Genomic DNA, 19,947 nt, shown 5'->3' with positions numbered 1-19,947 from the left:
GCAAAGAAAACAGGAGTTTGTAATTTTTCAAAATTGGATTGCTTTACAAGAAAGAAGGCAATAAATTAGAATGCTTCGGGTGTGTTTTTTTTGTTGTTGTTGTTCTCTTTGGGGGGTGACCTTATTTTTTCATTCATTTCCTCAATATCTTAACAATATTCCATTGGATTATGATAAACTTTTACCGTGAAGTGTGATAAAGGGTTTGAGTTAGAGAGTTGATAGACTGTCGGGCCAAGGTGTTCAATATACTAGTCAGGAACCACAGGAGGCTATTGAACAGATAAAAGTGATGAGTCCAAATTGAGATAAATTGAAAGTTTAAAATAGTCCCACTGGCGTGGCTCAGTGGTTGAGCATCAACCTATGAACCAGGAGGTCACAGTTCAATTCCCAGTCAGGGCACATGCCTGGGTAGTGAGCTCGATCCCCAGTAGGGGGCGTGCAGGAGGCAGGCGATCCATGATTCTCATCAGTGATGTTTCTCTCTAAAATCAATGAAGATACATATTTTTTTTCTGAAAAAAAGAAAGTGTAAAAACATACAAAACTTCTGATGACTTAACTACAACAAATGTAACCTATCTCATTAGTCATTTTTGGTATTGATTCCATATTGCAATGGGCCTGTTTTCCTCTTTCTCTTCTGTGGTGTACCACTAAACTGACACACGGTTATTATTTTCTGAATTGCCAAACATCCTCGATGGGGATCAAGAGGCCCTAAGTAACCTCCAGGCACAAGTGCGTCTCTGTGTTTCAATATCTTTAAGGAAATGTTACAGCTGCACACAAATTGGGGTCCTCCCAGCATGCAATGTTCTTGTCTATTTTCCCCCCCAATCATCATTATGTCCCAGCTATCTTCTCATGTCAACAGAGAGAACTATGTGCCATTTAAAAAAAATATGTATTTATTGATTTTTTAGAGAGAGAGAAAGGGAGAGGGGGAGAGAGATAGAAACATCCTGTATAATAAAAGCCTAATATGCTAAGTGTCCGGTTGTCCAGTCGGCCGTTCAACCAATCAAAGTGTAATATGCTAATGATATGCTAAGGCCATTCGACCACTTGCTATGACATGCCCTGACCACCAGGGGGCAGACACTCTGACCGGTAGGTTAGCTTGCGGCTGGGCTCCGGCCGATCGGGACTGAGCCATGCGGGCTGGACACGCCTTGGAGCCCTCCTGTGGTCCCTCCCCAGCTGGCCAACCTCCCGTGTCTCTCCCCGGCCCTGATTGTGCACCAGTGGGGTCCCTCGGCCTGGCCTGCACCCTCTCGCAATCCGGGACCCCTCGGGGGGATGTCAGAGAGCTGGTTTGGGCCTGATCCCTCAGGCCAGGCTGAGGAACCCTCCCCCACCCCGGTGCACGAATTTGTGCACCGGGCCTCTAGTCTATGATGAAAGAGAATCATTGATTGGCTGCCTGCTGCACGCCCCCTCCTGGGGATCAAGGCCACAACCCGGGCATGTGTCCTGACTGGGAATCGAACCGTGACCTCCTGGTTCCTAGGTCGACGCTCAACCACCAGCTCTGTGCCATTTTTAATGACTGCATAGAATTCTGTGTTCTGTGTCATTTCCTTAACTAGGATCCTGGGGATGCACATCGAAGCCATTGCCAGCTATCGGCATCGTTACCAAGAATGGCCTAATGAGTGCGCCGCTGTGCTTTGAGGATGTGCTGACAGATGTCCCCGATCTCCTTGGGTCATAATTGTCTGTGTTCCTGTCTTCCCACCGGACGGCTGTTAGTTCCCTGAGGGCGAGCCCATTACTTCGCTTGGAATCCCCAGGCCCTTGCCAAGAGCCCGTGGGAGCTTAATAACACGTATTGTTGAAAGGAAGAAGGAGCAAATGAGTGGATGTTTATATAGCTGGGTACACACATGTGTGATCACACCGTGTCTTCAGTTCTTACTCCGTTTCATTGGCCGCGAGCCTGGGTCTCTCTCGCCCAGGCATTCCACCGTCCTCCACTTGTTTTTAACCTCTTTTTAACAGCTCTCACTTCCACAAGCATACGTCTAAGACGAAGCTTTAAGGATTAGCATGTTTAAAAAAAATTAGGCCTAGCCGGTGTGGCTCAGTGGTTGAGTGTTGACCTATGAACCAGGAGGTCACGGTTCGATTCTTGGTCAGGGCACATGCCCGGGTTGTGGGCTCCATCCCCAGTGTGGGGTGTGCAGGAGGCAGCCGATCATGATTCTCTCTCATTATGGATGTTTTCATTTCTCTCTCCCTCTCCCTACCTCTGAAATCAATAAAAAAAAACATATATTTTTTTATAAAAGGAATTAGAATATTGCAAAATCATGACTTCTCCATAGATTTTTGGCGGCCTTTGGGACATGTTTTATACATGGCGGAGGAAAAATAATGCTGATCCCTGACACTTTTTCATCCTACCCTCACCAGAGAGGACTTATGAAAACTGAAACTGTCCATTACACGGAATAAAACACATGTTGTGTGTGTTGCATACTATTTACAGCTGTTGTCTGTTAGGGGTTCTCTGGGGTGCCGTTGGCCGCTACAGCCAAATGGTCCCGTAAGTTTAACTCAGCACCATGCCCGCAAAATCCTCTTAAATCACAGAGAGGAAAATGGACGAGAAATGGCTCGAGTGCGGCCTACGTCTTCATGAGAACCCATGGCTCTCTTCATCTGCGCCTTCAGGAGGCCCAGCGCAGCCTGCTAGGTGGCGGGGTGCATTACAATATAGCAGATGATCCGCCTGACCCTCCAAAGGAAAGTTATGGTTGACATCGATTAGTGAGGGCAGCCTTGAGCTCTATTGACTTAACGCACGGGGAGGCCAGTGGTCCAAACCGTGAGAGCGGTCTGCGGCGTTGAGGATTTACAGCAGCTTAAGCTGTTTTTTTTTATTCCTCCTTGTTGGGCGGGGAGTACTTACCCGTGTCGCTCAATGGGCTGTCAATGAACATAGTTCAAAAACCACAAGGAGAGCGCTATGGAATTAGAGAACTGAAAATAGGCTACTGATGGGGCACACACTCATCAAGCCTCTGTATTCTCAACAGCCCTTTTATTGGCGTGCCAATACCGCTTGCCCCGGAAGGCGGAGAAAGGGATTGTGAGCAAATGGGAGAGTGGGGGCGTCGACCTTCAGTTAATGAACATTATGGTGCCCTTCTCCCCCGCTCCCTACCCCCGCTATGCCTACTTAGTAAGTTCAGCAAATCACGAGTCTTATGTGAAGAACACCCAACTCAATACTTGGTTTCTTCAGAAGGGTGTGTTGCTCATTTCAGGTAGAAAACGGTGGGGCAGGGCCCTCGCTGGTGTGGCTCAGTGGATAGAGCATTGGCCTGCCGACTCAAGGGTCCCAGGTTGGACTCTGATCAAGGGCACATGCCCAGGTTGCAGTCTCAGTCTCCGGTGGGGAGGGGGGGCGTGCAGGAGGCAGCCGATCCATGATTCTCTCTCCTCATGGATGTTTCCCTCTCTCTCTCTCTCCCTCTCCCTTCCTCTCTGACATCAATAATTTTTGTTGGTTTGTTTTTAAAAGAAAGAAAATGATGGGGCAGGACCCTGAACTCTGGCGATGTGGCTTGTAAAGTTGTTCTCTACTGCAGCGGGCCATCCTGTCTCTGATTAAACAAATGTGTTCTGAGCAGGGATGTCAGAATTATTTCCCAGAAGCATGCTCTTTGGCGTGTGTGTGTGTGTGTGTGTGTGTGTGTGTGTGTGTGTGTTTTCCTGATGAAAAACCATCATAGACTCTATTTTTTTTTAATTAAAAAAAAATCTTATTGGCTCTTTTGTTTGTTTGTTTTTCAAAATTGATTTCCGAGAGAGGGAGACAGAGATAAAAGCATCAAGATTCTCTTTGCAAATTGAAGGAAGTTTTATGACCTTCTGATGGATAGTGCTGCTCTCTTTTGTCAGATCCCTCAAGGACTGGGCTCCGTGTCCAGCAGTCAAAAATTCCCAGTACACGTTGTGCACTTGACTCTTTTTCTGCTGAGGAATGGCAAGCACCATCTCACCCACAGTCTTTGTAATTGGCAAGGCGGGGAACTGACATGTAGGGAATGGCAAGAATATGCCATGTACACCTTTCTGTTTTCGTTTTTTCATCCTCACCCAAGGATACTTTTTCCAGTGATTTTTATTTTATTTTAGAGAGAGTGGAAGGGAGGAGGGAGGGAGAGAGAGAGAGAGAAACATGGATATGAGAGAGACACATCAATTGGTTGCCTCCCACATGGGCACCTACTGGGGCTGGGGACCGAGCCTGCAATTGAGGTACGTGCCCTTGACCGGGATTCGAACAGGCGACCCTTCAGTCCACAGACTGATGCTATCACCACTGAGTGAAACCGGCCAGGGCCATCCTTCTGTTTCTATTAACAACCACAGGAGGTCAGTAGGCTTGTCCCCATTTTACAGGTGGTAACCTAGCCTCGGAGAAATCAAGTCACTTGTCTGCATGTCCCAGCTGGTAGTGACCAAGAGAAGAAGCCTTCCCACATCAGTGACATCTCGCATCTTGCGATTTGACTGTGGAGAGTTCTTTTTTCGGTGGTCTTGCTAAATCTGTGTCTTAGCTTCTTCTCAAGCCTCAAAGTATTTATGTTTTTTTGTTTTGTTTTGTTTTGCTTTTAATACATTTTTATTGATGTCCGAGAGGAAGGGAGAGGGAGAGGGAGATCGAAACATCCATGATGAGAGAGAATCATGGATCAGCTGCCTCCTGCATGCCCCCTCCTGGGGATGGAGCCCACAACCTGGGCATGTGCCCTGATGGGGAATGGAACTCTGACCTCCTGGTTCATAGGTCGATGCTCAACCACTGAGCCACGCTGGGCAGGCAAAATATTTACATTTTTTATGACAGCCTGGAGCTTTGACTTACAGACTCTCTCGAGTCTCGCCGACCCTAGAAGCAGGTGGAAAATGGACAAATGCGGGTCAGATGTGTGTTAGAAACAATGGGCCCATTTCAGACTCCATGATGGTCCCGTGTAACCTCCAGGTGGCCTGTGGGGACGTGTTGATGGAAGTGGAAAGCGCACTGAGGTTTAGTTTGCCTTTGTCTGTTTTTCTTTCTCTGACAGGGCAGCGTCCGTACCAGGTGATCACGGCCCGCGTTCACCCGGGGGAAAGCAACGCCAGTTGGGTGATGAAGGGGGCCTTGGAGTTCCTGGTCAGCAGTGACCCCGGGGCCAGGCTGTTGAGGGAAAACTTCATCTTCAAGATCATCCCCATGCTCAACCCCGATGGGGTCATCAATGGCAAGTACGTGGGGCGCTGGCCCCACCGCCCTCGCGTTTATGTTGCCATAGTAACACATTTGTGGTTTCATCCAGTGCGGGGTGTGATGGGAGGAGGCCTTGCAGGCATACCTTCTCCTGGGCTTTTTGTACTTGGTACAAAACACTGTCTATTCTTCATTGATGCGGTCTCATCGTTTTTTCTTCTTTTCTTTCTTTATCTTAAAATATATTTTTAGTGATTTCAGAGAGGAAGGGAGAGAGAGAGAGACACGTCAATGATGAGAGAGAATCATTGACTGGCTGCCTCCTGCACACCCCCCTACTGTTGCAGGAATGAAGCCTGCCACCCGGGCATGTGCCCTGACTGGGAATCGAAATGAGAACTCCTGGTTCGTAGGTCGACGCTCAACCACTGAGCCACACCGGCCGGACAGTCTCATAGCTTTTTATTTTATTTTATTTTTTTAAATATATATATATTTCTTTATTGATTTCAGAGAGGAAGGGAGAATGAGAGAGAAACATCCATGATGAGAGGGAATCACTGATTGGCTGCCTCCTGCACGCCCCCGACTGGGGATCAAGCTCGCAACCCGGGCATGTGCCCTTGGCCGGAATCGAACCTGGGCCTCTTCAGTCCGCAGGCTGACGCTCTATCCACTGAGCCAAGCCGGCTAGGGCATCATAGCCTTTTAAATAGAAAGGTATATTGCTCCGTAGGCGGTCAATGCCAAAGGGGTCCTTAGAAGTCATCCCGTTCAACACTCTTCTATTAAAAAGGGGAAATCCGGTGTCCAGGGTGGTTCAGCGACTTGCCCAGGTCCCACGGGGGGTGAGTGGCAAAGCCCGGGCCCACACTGTCATTTCCTCACAGGCCAGCCCGTGCTTTCCGTGGCCTCTTTAAGGCTTACTGCGGAGAGATCTTGCTTCTCAGTTGCATCTGGTGGCGGTTTGGATATAGCTATAGGAAGGGTGCCGCCTTATCCAAACCGAGTGGCTGAAGTGGCTGTGTTATGGTTGGGAGCGAAGGGGCTGAGACACGGCCGGAGGAGAGACGTGGGTAGCGCTTCTCCTGGTGCGCCCCCCCCTGCCTTCAGAGGGGGCGGTGGGGAAGAGGAACCCGGTGTCACTGAGGTCTGTTGGAAGAGGGTCCACATTTTATTTTTTTAAATCTATTTTTATTGGTTTCAGAGAGGAAGGGGGAGGAAGAGAGAGAGAAACATCCATGATGAGAGGGAATCATGGATCGGCTGCTGCCTGCACGCCCCCTACTGGGGATCGAGCGCATAACCCCTGCATGTGCCCTGACCGGGAATGGAACCTTGACCTCCTGGTTCATCGGTCGACGCTCAACCACTGAGCCACACCGGCCGGGCTGATGGAGGTCTTTGGTTGGAAGGCGGATGTGGCCTCAGTCACGGAGCGTCCAGGAACCTCGTCGGTCCCTCGGGTCACCCAAACGGTTTTGGCCGGGAGGGACTTGGAAATCCTAAGTTCTGTTACGGAGAGGAAAACCCACAGGGAATAGCAACATCGTCACCCAGAGGTCTGAGACCCCCAGGAGCGTGTAACATCTCACAACTAAAGTGCTTAAAAGTCTCAGCTGTCCGGCCGCGTGGCTCAGGGGTTGAGCATGGACCTAGGAACCAGGAGGTCACGGTTCGATTTCCGGTCAGGGCACATGCCCAGGTTGCAGGCTCGATCCCCAGTAGGGGGCGTGCAGGAGGCAGCCGATCCATGTTTTCTCTCCTTACTGATGTCTCTCTCTCTCTTTCTCTCCCTCTCCCTTCCTCTCTGAGATCAATAAAAATATATATATGTTTAAAAAGGAGACTTATTGGCTCTGGGAACTCGTCGGTCCTGCTGCTGAATCGTTTGCACAGTGTTAAACCACGTCCGGTGCTCGGCCGGGACTTCTGGGAGCTCGACCCCAAGGCCTTCCTTGCTCTCAGCCTGCTCCTGCCACAACCGCACACACACCGAGTGTCAGACACGTGCCTGCTCCATCCGCCTCCCTCAGACATCGCCCCTCCACATAAACACGACTATTTATTATTCCTAAATTTAGGGTGATTAATTCCATCAGCATAAACCTAATTTATGCCATCATACACAGCGATGAGAATAAATGCTGCCAAACGCTAATCCCAGCTCTTGCCAACTCACTGTGCCTGCAGCGCTGGGCTCCCCCCCCCCACCCCCCCTCCCCTCTGAGCCCCCCCCCCGCCCCACACACGTACTTCCCAGAAGCATTAAATTAAAAACGATTCAATGTTGCAGGATCATTGATCAAGTGGAGGCTGAGGCTCTCGGGGGAAATGGCTGTCGTTTGGTTAAATGCTTTGTTCTCTCATCGGCCGCGCGACTTCTGGTTTCTCTCCATGCCTTCCCCTCCAGGAGGAAGAAATGGGCTGCTGGCAGGACGAGGGGGAGACGGGGGTCTATTCTTTCTCAGTTTCCCCTTCGGCATCCCTTTAAAAAATAGTTTTATTAATTTCAGAGAGGAAGGAAAAGGGAGAGAGAGAGAGAGAAACATCCATGATGAGAGAGAATCATGGATTGGCTGCCTCCTGCACGCCCCCTGCTAGGGATCGAGCCCGCCACATGGGCATGTGCCCTGACCGGGAATCGAACCAGGACCTCCTGGTTCATAGGTTGACACTCAACCACTGAGCCACGCAGGGCGGGCTAAGACATCTCTTTTTTCAGTGTCCTCGCTCCTAACACTTCCTGACAATAGACCAGTGGTTGGCAAACCGCGGCTCGTGAGCCACATGCGGCTCTTTGGCCCCTCGAGTGTGGCTCTTCCACAAAATACCACGGCCTGGGCGGGTCTATTTGGAAGAAGTGGCGTTAGAAGAAGTTTAAGTTTAAAACATTTGGCTCTCCAAAGAAATTTCCATCGTTGTACTGTTGATATCTGGCTCTGTTGACTAATGAGTTTGCCGACCACTGCAATAGACCCTTACATGTCCTTCTAGGCATGCGTGTGTGCGTGTGTGTGTGTGTGTGTGTGTGTGTGTGTGTGTGTGTGTGTTATTGGCTCTCCTTTTGTGACACCGAGAGAGAGCCTGCCCGCTCTCATTGGTGCCGTAACGAGCTGCCTTTCTCAGGACACACTGGTCCCTGCTCTGCCCAACTCTTTCGGTTTCCACCCGAGGATTTCGCACCCGGCGAGCAGGAGATCTGAGCTTCGGTCCCAATGAGCCTCCTTCCAGCCGTGCGGCTATGGACAAGTGACTTACCCTCTCCACTTCTGGGTTTTTTTGTGTTGTTTTATTTTTTTGCAACGTATGAAGGGGCTAGCGAGCCCTAACCACTGCCCCTCCGCCGACTAGTCTTGTGACCCAGTACTCTTTTTTTAAAAAAATATATATATTATTGATTTTTTACAGAGAGGAAGGGAGAGGGACAGAGAGTTAGACACATCAATGAGAGAGAAACATCAATCAGCTGCCTCCTGCACACCTCCCACTGGGGATGTGCCTGCAACCAAGGCACATGCCCTTGACCAGAATCGAACCTGGGACCCTTCAGTCTGCAGGCCGACGCTCTATCTACTGAGCCACACCGGTTAGGGGACCCAGTACTCCTGTACTCTGAAACTGCTCAGCACTGTGAGAAAGGATAGATGTAAGGGCTCCTCGAAGTGCTTTCTGGGGGAATTTCTGTGGGTCCCTGCACAAGCCACGCCGGCCTCACCATCTCCTCCCTGTTTCTGTTTCTCAGTTTTGCAAAGAGATCCAGGGTGAGGCATGGCAGTGGGATAGAAATCCTACAGAGGGAGGGACACACTGGGAGGTCAGGAAGGCTCCTTTATCACATAGAATTATATTTGCTATACCAGAGGCCCGACGCACGAAAAAGCGTGCAAGCGTAGGCCTTCCTTCCTACCAGCACCAGCTTCCCTCCGGCACCCAGGACCAGGGCTGGCTTCCCTCTGGCCCTGGCTTCGTCAGGAAGGATGTCCAGAAGACGTCTGGTCTAATTAGCATATCACCCTTTTATTAGTATAGATATTGTCCTATAACTAAAATACAGCTTACCTGCCCTAACCGGTGTGGCTCAGTGGATAGAGCATCGGCCTGCGGACTGAAGGGTCCGAGGTTCGATTCCGGTCAAGGGCATGGACCTTGGTTGCGGGCACATCCCCAGTAGGGGGTGTGCAGGAGGCAGCTGATTGATGTTTCTCTCTCTCATTGATGTTTCTAACTCTCTATCCCTCTCCCTTCCTCTCTGTAAAAAATCAATAAAATATATATTAAAAAAATAAAAATAAAAATAAATAAAATACAGCTTACCTTACATGTTACATGATGGTACTTCTATCTATACTGATCTCACTAAAGCTTTGGTTACCCTTATGACTGTGATATAAAAATTACGGAGTGGGTCTAGGATTGAAAAGATTATATAAGATATACAGTCGGTAGAGGAAACTTGGGACTGGAGGAGTTCAGCGAATGCCTTTGTCCCTCCTCACACGTCCTGTTTAAAAGGATTCCGTTGTCCCATTGGAATGAACAGAAACCTTGCTTCTGTCTTCTAGAAGCCAGCCTCTAACCAGCTTCAGGGTGTCTCCAGGGCATTTCGGGGAAGCGGGGGAAGGGAAGGGAGAGTCTGTAATGAGCAGTCCCTGTGGTTGGTAGAGACTGTCTTCCCAGCCTACAGACTGCCGCCCTGGTGTGCCCAGCCTGCATCCCCCACCGAAGCTAGGGTTCTTTGGAAAGTGCGCCCCACCTGGAACCAGAAGGAATTGCGCCTCCAGGCTGGGCCCTGAGGAAGTGCCTGGGACTCCTATGCTATCTCTGGACCCTGCTGCTCAGCCGGGCAGAGTTTATAAACAGGAAAATCAAAGGAAAGCTCCACAGACACCTCGGTGATGTGGACCCCCCTTCCCCGAGCTGACTTCCAGGCCGCCTTTTCTTTACTTATGTATCTCTCGGAGCCACGGAGCTCTTTTGAGTTATTTAGCGTATTCCCTCCCTGCCCTGCTTCCTTCTCGCTCCTATACATCTTCACTCTGCAGGATACCCTTTCTCTCCTATTTACAGCTTCTCCTGCTCCCCGCCCCTCCCCGTGGCCCAATAACGGCCAAGGAGATAAATAAGAAACATAACTCTTTTCGGCTATTATTATTTTTTGTTTGTTTGTTCCTCGGCACAGCGACATCTATAATAACAAGCAAACAAATCTTATTACTGAAGTAATCACAATAAATAAAAAACATAACCGAGCGTGGAGCTTAAGGAAGGGGGCACGTCAGGGGAGCGATTGCAAGAGGATTTTTAAAATTTAATTTACCGGCCGCGGCCTCACTGCTCTGTGGATGCCTCGCCGAGGAGACGGTGCCTAATTAGAGAGGGTTGTTATTGCTCTTTGACTACACCCACCCCCAGGCTGACTTCTGCTTTGGGTCTTTAAAGGGGAAATTTGGCCCAAGGAATCCCTTGAGAAATTTCCTTGTCAGCAGCCCCGATGCTGGGAACAGCAGCTCTGAGCATGCTACGTCGTGTAATCCTCCGACTTGGCATCCCTTCCTCTGACGGCAGATAATCTCCCCCTTAAGCCCAGAGCAGATGGGGAGTCACCCTGTCACGTGTGAGCCTCCACGGAGAGGTCACGGTGCAGTCCTCAGGAAGGCAGGCGGGTAGCCACCAGGTCTTAGCGTTCAAGTGTTTGTCCTTTTAGCCGTCTGATTTTATCTGACGTCGGTTTATATGCATTTGTTCTTGTGGGGTCTCTGATGGGAGTGGGAAACAGTGAGCTTTCTTTCTTTTTTTTTTCTTTCTAAATATATTTTTGTTGATTTCAGAGAGGAAAGGAGAGGAAGAGAGAGAGAGATAGAAACATCAATGATGAGAGACTCATTGATTGGCTGCTTCCTGCACGCCCCCCACTGGGGATCCAGCCTGCAAACTGGGCACGTGCCCTTGACTGGAATCGAACCTGGGACCTTTCAGTCCACAGGCCGACGCTCTATCCACTGAGCCACACCAGCTAGGGCCAGTGAGCTTTCTTTATTAATGATGGCTGTTATTTTGTTTATCATATAGCCATCTTACCAAGTCCTTTTGCTATGCGAGTCGCTTCTCTTCTCTGACTTAAACCATGTGTGTTCTGTGTTTAGTCCCATCACGCGGTATTTTTTTTTTTAAGATGTTTTAGATTTTTAAAATACGTTTTTATTGATATCAGAGCGGAAAGGAGAGGGAGAAAGAAAGTAACATCAGTGATGAAAGAGACTCATCTATCAGCTGCCTCCTGCACGCCCACACTGGGGATCGAGCCCACAACCCCGGTCATGTGCCCTGACCTAGAATAGAATCGTGACCTCCTGGTTCACAGGTCAACGCTCAATCACTGTGCTATACTGGCCGGGTAGGGAGGGGGGGTGTCACATTTTTTTTGATGTATAAGCCCAGATAATCCTAAAAGGATGTCAGGAGATTTGATGCTGGCTAAGCTAAGGTCCCTTTCTAAGTGCTGTATAACCATCCGAATCCCAGGCTGTACTCCTCAATGTCAGGGCGAAGGATTTGAATGTCCGTGCGTCCTGACGAGGCTGGGCCTCCTTCCAGGAGCCAGCAGCTCATTAACGCCCCTCATCTATAGCTGTCATTCTGGAGATGGAGACAGCAGGACTCTCTTCAACTGTAATCAAGGCCATTGAAATCCATCTGATCTAATGTGGGGACGGCTTTTTTTTTTTTTTTTTGAAAATGTAATTCAACAGCGAGCCATTAATCTGGCCATCCTGACACTGAGTTATTGGAATGTCCTAACTCAGTGGATTTGGCCACCAAGAGGCTGCGCGTCTAAAGCACGCCACGTGATAAATACCCGCTGGGAAACAGCTCTATTTTCCGTGGGGAGATCATTGACATGCATTGCATAGCATTACACAGATTATGTACCGGAGGAGGGTGTTCAGAATGATCTGGTCCAAGCCAGTATTTCATGGCACAGATAAAGACAGGAGCTCGGAGCAGGGATGCAACCCGCCCATGTTTCTCCCGGCTCCCCAGCGGGGAGGAGGGGAAGAGACAGCTGGCTCTCCCACGCTGCTGGGATTTCCATGGGACACTTGCTCCTGGACCAACGCTTCCTCCCTCCTGGATGTGTCGGCACAGGAGGGTCGCGGGCGCTCTAGGCAAATGCGTTTCTGTGGCTTGGTCGTGCGACCGTGGAATCTGGGGGAACTCGGCGTTTAGTCCGGCTTTCTGACCTGAGCTTGATATTTCTCCATGGCATCCCAGCCATTGTAGCCAAACAGCCTTGGGTTTAGAGCGGGAGTCGGGAACCTTTCTTCTGCCAAGGGCCATTGGATATCTACACTAATAAAAGAGTAAGATGCAAGTTGACCGTACCTTCATGACGCCCACCAGCCAACCAGGAGCGAGTATGCAAATTAACACAACGAAGATGGTGGGTTAATTTGCATACACAGGTGTTCCGCACCGCCCCAGCTGCTCAGGGCCTCTGGGCAGTGTGGGAAGGCAGAAAGGTGGCTCCGGGCCAGAGCGAAAAGGCGGCTCCCGCCGGAGCAAAGGCGGTGCCGGCAGCCAGGGGAAGGAAGGCCTGTTCTTGCACGAATCTTCCTGCATCGGGCCTCTAGTATATATATATATTTTAAATATATTTTTATTGATTTCAGAAAGGAAGGGAAAGGGAGAGGGAGAGGTAGAGGGAGAGGGAGAGGGAGAGAGAGAGAGAGAGAGAGAGAGGCCAATGATGAAAGAGAATCATTGGTCAGCTGTCTCCTGCACATGCTCCACTGGGAATGGAGCCCGCAACCTGGGCATGTGACCTGATCGGGAATTGAACTGTGACCTCCTGGTTTACAGGTCGATGCTCAACCACTGAGCCACGCTGGCTGGGCCCATGGGATGTTTATCACATCATTCACGGGCCATGCAACATTATCAACTTAAAATATGTCTGCTCTATTTGATCAGACATTTAATTAACACACCCCTAATGCCTGGGCAGGGGCAGAGCCTATAACCAAGTATGTGCTTTTGATGGAATTGAACCTGGGCCCTTTGGTCTACAGGCCAACACGCTATCCACTGAGCCACACCAGCTAGGGCAGGAATATTCACATGGGAAGAGGAAAAAAAGGACCAGCTCATGGAGTGAAATGATAGGTTTCATTTTATAAGGGCGATGACAAATGCACTAGACCTTTGTGTAATATCCCTGCACAAGAAACAGACATTGCCTAGGGATGCATATTAGTGCCTTTCATACGATATTTTGGTATATACTGGGTGTCATTAATTAGGCAATATTTCTACGTGTGTGAAGCCAGGACATCTCTAGAGTCCTAAGTGACATTTCCAGCTTTATGCTGCCATTTAGCGTCTTTTATGCTGTTTTATTTCTTTCCGTCTGAATTAAGTATGCCTAAAAAATGCTCTGCAAATTTTGTGCATGGACTTTTTAAAGAAATATATACATATTTATTGATTTCAGAGAGGAAGGGAGAGGGAGAGAGAGATAGAAACATCAACGATGAGAGAGAATCATGGACTGGCTGCCTCCTGCACGCCCCCTAGTGGGGATAGAGCCCGCAACCCAGGCATGTGCCCTGACCGGGAATCGAACCGTGACCTCCTGGTTCATAGGTTCATGCTCAACCCCTGAGCCACGCTGGTCGGGCTGTGCGTGGTTTAAAAAAAAAACACCCACTAGCGTTTTGCAAGAGTGACCATCTATGTGATTTTGATAATTTCTACCGGTTTCCATGGTACAATCCCAGCGTCTACCTGGCTTCCCAGAGCCATTCTTCAATAGCAGACCCGTTGGTTCTGAAAAGTGTGAGTGCTATAGTATGTGGCCCCCTAAATGGGACGAACAGAGTCACAGCAATTAGACAACAACTTTGGCGTTGGCCGTTTCTGCCACCGACTGGCTGGCTTCCCAGCCGCGGCTTCCCCGGGAATCGAAACTCAGGCTCCCAAACTTTTCTCGGGACCGAATGTGCCGTGCACCATCATCGCAGTCGGCAAGGCCTAAAGACCAAGACCTTCTCGCTCCTCCTCTCTTCTTCTTGACCTCGTGCAGAGAAGTCAACGTACAAAAGGGGAGGAATCTTGAAATACACCAGGGAGGTCCGCGCTCTTGTTTTGGAGAAGTTGAAGCTGGGATTCAGGGCGAGTATGTTGCCCGGAGCCAACCAATGGCTTTATTCTCTGGACCAGCGTGCATTTCAGTCCTGTCGGCACCAAAAAAAAAAAAAAAAAAAAAAAAGGTCTTAAATAAGCTCATTGAAAGGGAGGGTTCTGAGACTGAGCCAACGTGGAGGTAGCATTTTATGCAAATCCATGGAAAACTCTGGACACCTGCAACTTTCATCAAGGAGAGTGTTGGGTAGAAAGCCTATAAAATGAAGAGAAGGATGAGGAGGTGACTCCTGGCATTCTTGGGAGCCAGCAACAGGCTCTGGGCTCAGGCAGCCGTGTCTATTCAAGCACAGGGAAGTACCCAGCGCGCAGGGAAATACGTCAAAGAGGAATACTCCGGGGAATGTCAGAATCAAGTCAAGTCAAAATTCTCTATTTTCCTTCTTATCTGTTTTCTGTACACGCCAAAATTCTTTAACCGCTGCAGTTAGAAAGAATCTATTTCTTACTGTCCTGTTCAGAGATACTATCCAGTATGTTTTTTTTTTAATTTTTTAATTTTTATTTTTTATTGATTTCAGAGAGGAAGGGAGAAGGAGAGAGAGATAGAAAACATCAATGTTGAGAGGGAATCATGGATGGGCTGCCTTCTGTACGTCCCACACTGGGGATGGAGCCCGAAACCCAGGCATGTGCCCTGACCAGGAATCGAACGGTGACCTCCTGGTTCATAGGTCGATGCTCAACCACTGAGCCACACTGGCTGGGCAAAGGCCCTTTTTTTTAAAAGCAAAGTCCTTTCTCACCTTGAGATTAAATAATTTGGACCCATTTGGAGACTCATGTTCTCAGCTCTCACTGAAATAAAATAAAATAATTGAGCCTCGCTGGTCAGGGCACATGCTCAGGTTGGGGGCTCGATCCCCAGAGTGGGGCGTGCAGGAGGCAGCCCGTCAATGATTCTCTCTCTCTCTGCCTCTCCTTTCCTCTCTGAAATCAATAAAAAATATACTTTAAAAAATAAGAATATAAAACCCCACCTTTGCAACACAGGTGTGATGAATAGGAAAGAATGAGAAAGCGGTGATTTTTCTTTGAAAGTAAGAGTTTTTTAAAAATGCGTTGAGCATAATAGAGTGTCAACCACACTATCATCCTGAAAATTATAGCCCTGGCCCAGCGGACTCGCCACGTAAATCTGACAGCTAGGACCACAGCCGAGTGTTGAGCAAATGCTGCCGGGATCATAACTTCAATTCATCTCCCAGGAATCGACATAAAAGGTCTCCTGTCCCGGGTACTCAGGGCCCTATAATTTCCGGCTCCGTTCTCACCAGCGTGGGTGAGGACAACCTTGAACTGTGTCTCTATTTGTCACTGTCTTTCAGGCCAATGAATTCCTCACAGCACATGCCGCTTTGTGTCATCAGGCATCCCTGGCTTTGCCTGGGAGCGTGGCTGTGTGTGAATGCCAAGACAGCCGGACCCACACGTAAGAAGGACACGGAGACAAATCCGTGTGGCCACACACAGCACCGATACGTGGACTTGGATGATTATTCTTTTCTTTTAAATTTTATTTTATTGTTTAAAGTATTACAGATAGTACTACCTATATCTCTTTTTTTTCCCCATTGACCTTCGCCCAGCCTCCCCTACCCGCTGTCGCCTGCCCTCATCCCACCCGCCCCCGCCCCAGTGTCTTGTGTTCATTGGTGTGCATACATGCATGCATACAAGTCCTTCGGTTGATCTATTTCTCTCCCTCCCCCACACTCCCCAGCTTTCCCGCTGTAATTTGACAGTCTGTTTGGTGCTTTACTGCCTCTGTATCTATCTTTTTGTTCACCAGGTTATAATGATATTTATTTTCCATCAATGAGTGAGATCATGTGGTATTTTTCTTTCATTGCCTGGCTTATTTCACTGAGCATAATGCTCTCCAGGTCCGTCCATGCTGCTGCAAATGGTAAGAGTTCCTTCTTTTTCATAGCCGCGTAGTATTCCATTGTGTAGATGATGAATATTCTTTACCCTCGCCCACGCTGGCCTGGTGTTCCGGCCACGCATTGGCCTTTGATAACCGAGGTTGAGGCCGCTCTTCTGGGAGGTCGAGACAATGAAATCCCTCCCGTTCCAACCTCTTGGACATAGTGTCTGCTTTGACTTCTCCAGTCTTTGAATTTCCACGATGCTGGGGCTGACACCAAATCTCGTGTGCCCCCCAACATCAAGACGCTGCAAACCAAAGTGTCCTCTCAAGGCTACTGTCCATGGGGAGAATACATTCAAAATGCACGTCATTATTTGAGGTGTAATATGGAGGATTTTCTTAACACGGGATTTGCTCAGCACCCCAAGGCAGGACTCAATGATAGGAGAAATATATATATATATATATATATACACACACACACATATATATATATATACACACACACACACACACATATATATATATGTATATGTGTGTGTGTGTGTGTGTGTGTGTGTGTGTGTATATATATATATATATATATATATATATATATATATATATATTGCCAAATGCTGTTTTAAGTCTTAGTGAAGCAGAGATGTAATTTGTCCTAAAAAATATACAATCAAGCATGAGAGACACCCCCAAAGAGCTCATCCATGTTCTTTAAATATATATATATATTGATTTCAGAGAGGAAGGGAGAGGGAGAGAGAGAAACATCAATGATGAGAGAGACTCATGTTTCGGCTGCCTACTGCACGCCCCACACTGGGGGTGGAGCCCGCAACCCGGGCATGTGCCCTGACCAGGGATCGAACCCTGATGCTCCTTCAACTCTCTTCTTGGCCACTGGCCACACGTATAGTGGATGAATACAGGCAGGTCGGAGGGCACCATTCTAACTGAGCTGAGACAACCCCAAAACCAATATTGAGTGAAGAAGGAAGGGGGGACATACAGAACATCTTTCTTGGGTAATTTCTCCCTTCCCTTCCTCCATGTAGAATTGCTCTCTCCAGCCCTTTCCCCTAAGACAGTGGTCGGCAAACTCATTAGTCAACAGAGCCAAGTATCAACAGTACAAATTCCTTTTGAGAGCCAAATTTTTTAAACTTAAACTTCTTCTAACGCCACTTCTTCAAAATAGACTCGCCCAGGCCGTGGTATTTTGTGGAAGAGCCACACTCAAGGGGCCAAATAGCCGCATGTGGCTCGTGAGCCGCTGTTTGCCGACCACTGCCCTAAGAGGTGATGATTTACTGAAATGGAAGCAAGGTGACCCAGACTTTTCGAGTTTCCTGCCTGAATTCCACCATCTAATGTGGGGCAAGTGCAAGGAATTCAACAGGCATCTTAAGACTTGTCCCGCCCCTGAGTGACATGGCTCAGTGGTTGAGCATCGACCTATGCACCAGAAGGTCAGGGTTCAATTCCCAGGCAGAGCCCATGCCTGGGTTGCGGGCTCATTCCCAGTAGGGGGCGTGCTGGAGGCAGCTGATTGATGATGCTCTCTGATCATGGATGTTTCTATCTCTCTCTCTCTCCCTTCCTTTCTGAATTCAGTAAAAATATATTTCTTAAGAAAAGACCTGTCTAGCCGAAACCAGTTTGGCTCAGTGGATAGAGCGTCGGCCTGCGGACTGAAGGGTCCCGGGTTCGATTCCGGTCAAGGGCATGTACCTTGGTTGCGGGCACATCCCCAGTGGGAGGTGTGCAGGAGGCAGCTGATCGATGATTCTCTCTCATCGATGTTTCTAGCTCTCTATCCCTCTCTCTTCCTCTCTGTAAAATATCAATAAAATATATTTTAAAAAAAAGAAAGAAAAGACCTGTCTGCATGCTCAACCTATCTTTTTATTTTCTTAAATTTATTTAAAAAAAATCTTTATTGTTGAGCCCTAGCCGGGTTGGCTCAGTGGGTGGAGCATCGGTCTGCGGACCAAAGGGTCCCGGGTTTGATTCCGGTCAAGGGCATGTACCTTGGTTGCAGGCTCCTCCCCGGCCCAGGCCCTGGTCAGGACTCGTGCAAGAGGCAACCAATCGATGTGTTTCTCTCACATAGATGTTCCTTTCTGTCTTTCCCCCTCTCTTCTACTCTTCCTAAAAATCAATAGAAAAATATCCTTGGGCGAGGATTAACCAAAAAAACAAAAATCTTTATTATTGAAAATATTACCTATGTTCCCTATTTCCCCCCCATTGACCCTTCTAGTCCGCCCCCATCCCCCACCTCAGGCCTTCACCACCCTATTGTCTGTGTCCATGGGTTATGCATAGATGCGTACAAGGTCTTGGGTTGATCTCTTCCCACTCACCCACCCACCCCCGCCTTCCCCCTGAGATTCCAGTCTGCCCCATGCTTCTGTGTCTCAGGCTCTATTTTGTTCATCAACCCATCACTCTATTGTTGGGGAAACTCTTGGATCCTTAGCTTACCTCGCCATTTCAGCATTGAAACAGTGGAATCGAGGTGGTAACTTGACCAAATTCACCTTTCTTGATGACTGTGCTAATCACCTGGGTTAATCACCACCCTGCAACCAGTCGCTCAGCCAAGGAGGGTTTTCTGAGTTGTACCTCCTTTGACGTTTTATTCTAAGTGCCTGGTGAGCTGGCGGCATGCACCTAACCAGTGAAAAAAAAGTCCCCCTGCTTTACGCCGCATGCTATAGTATCCGACCTTGCTCCTGCACGGAAGGGCATGTTGATCAAGAAATCGATGAGGTGAGGAGAAGAGATGCCGAGAGACAAATACCCACAATGCAGCGGGAGCCTGGGAAAGGCCCCACAATGCCATTTGCTTTTGGATTTAATTGAACGGATGCTAATTTATTTACTTATTATATTTATGGGATGCACCCATGGCGATTAGCCCCTGGATACATTTTTAAAAGGATCGTAAAAGGAGATGCTGCTCGTCAGAATGGCTAATTAAGATTCAAATCGACTAACTAACATTTAAGCACGAAGAATAAAATCGGTCATGGGCCAGGCCACATTTTCATCAAATGTTCTTAAATAGGATCCATTAGCGGGTCCCTGCTCCACTACTGTTCCCCCTGCTGCCAAAGTTGCTGCCACCAGAGAAAGTCAGAATTGATCCGGGGAAGGAGCTATATTGTTTCCACGGCGACAATTAATACCTGATGTGCTACTAGGCTCCTACGAGGGGTACGCAAAGCTTGATTAAGTGGGCGTGGCTTCCTCCCGGAAGTGGTGTACAGTTCAGCTATAATTGATACAGAAGAAACAAACCCATTACATCAGGGGTTATATGTCCTATTGTTTTGGATTTGTTTTGCTCATACAGCTACGACAATTACTGAAGCGTATAAATTAAAGTATATGTCCAATAGTAAGTTTAAAAAAAACTAGAGCCCTCGCCGGCTTGGCTCAGTGGATAGAGCGTCGGCCTGTGGACTGAAGGGTCCCAGGTTCGATTCCGGCCAAGGGCACATGCCTGGGTTGCGGGCTTGATCCCCAGTAGGGGGCATACAGGAGGCAGCCGATCCATGATTCTCTCTCATCATTGGTGTTTCTATCTCTCCTCCCTTCCTCTCTGAAATCAATAAAGAAATATATTTAAAAAAAC

At 48.5% G+C, this 19,947-nt stretch overlaps 1 protein-coding gene across 1 annotated transcript in view; it reads left to right on the top strand.

Moving 5' to 3' along the window:
* The window catches only part of AGBL1 (AGBL carboxypeptidase 1), a gene marked incomplete at its 3' end in the record, with an annotated part of 283,890 nt that overhangs the window by 123,013 nt on the left and 140,930 nt on the right, over window positions 1-19,947 (top strand). The window contains exon 18 of the mRNA XM_080651582.1: window positions 5,088-5,268. Coding sequence (XP_080507708.1) covers window positions 5,088-5,268 — 181 coding nt within the window. The remainder of the gene's footprint in view (window positions 1-5,087; window positions 5,269-19,947) is intronic.

This window comes from Plecotus auritus (genome assembly GCF_963455305.1).
Source record: "Plecotus auritus genome assembly, chromosome: 15".
NCBI lineage: Eukaryota > Metazoa > Chordata > Mammalia > Chiroptera > Vespertilionidae > Plecotus > Plecotus auritus.
Note: the sequence above shows the minus strand (reverse complement) of the source record. Positions and strands in the feature narration are given on the sequence as shown.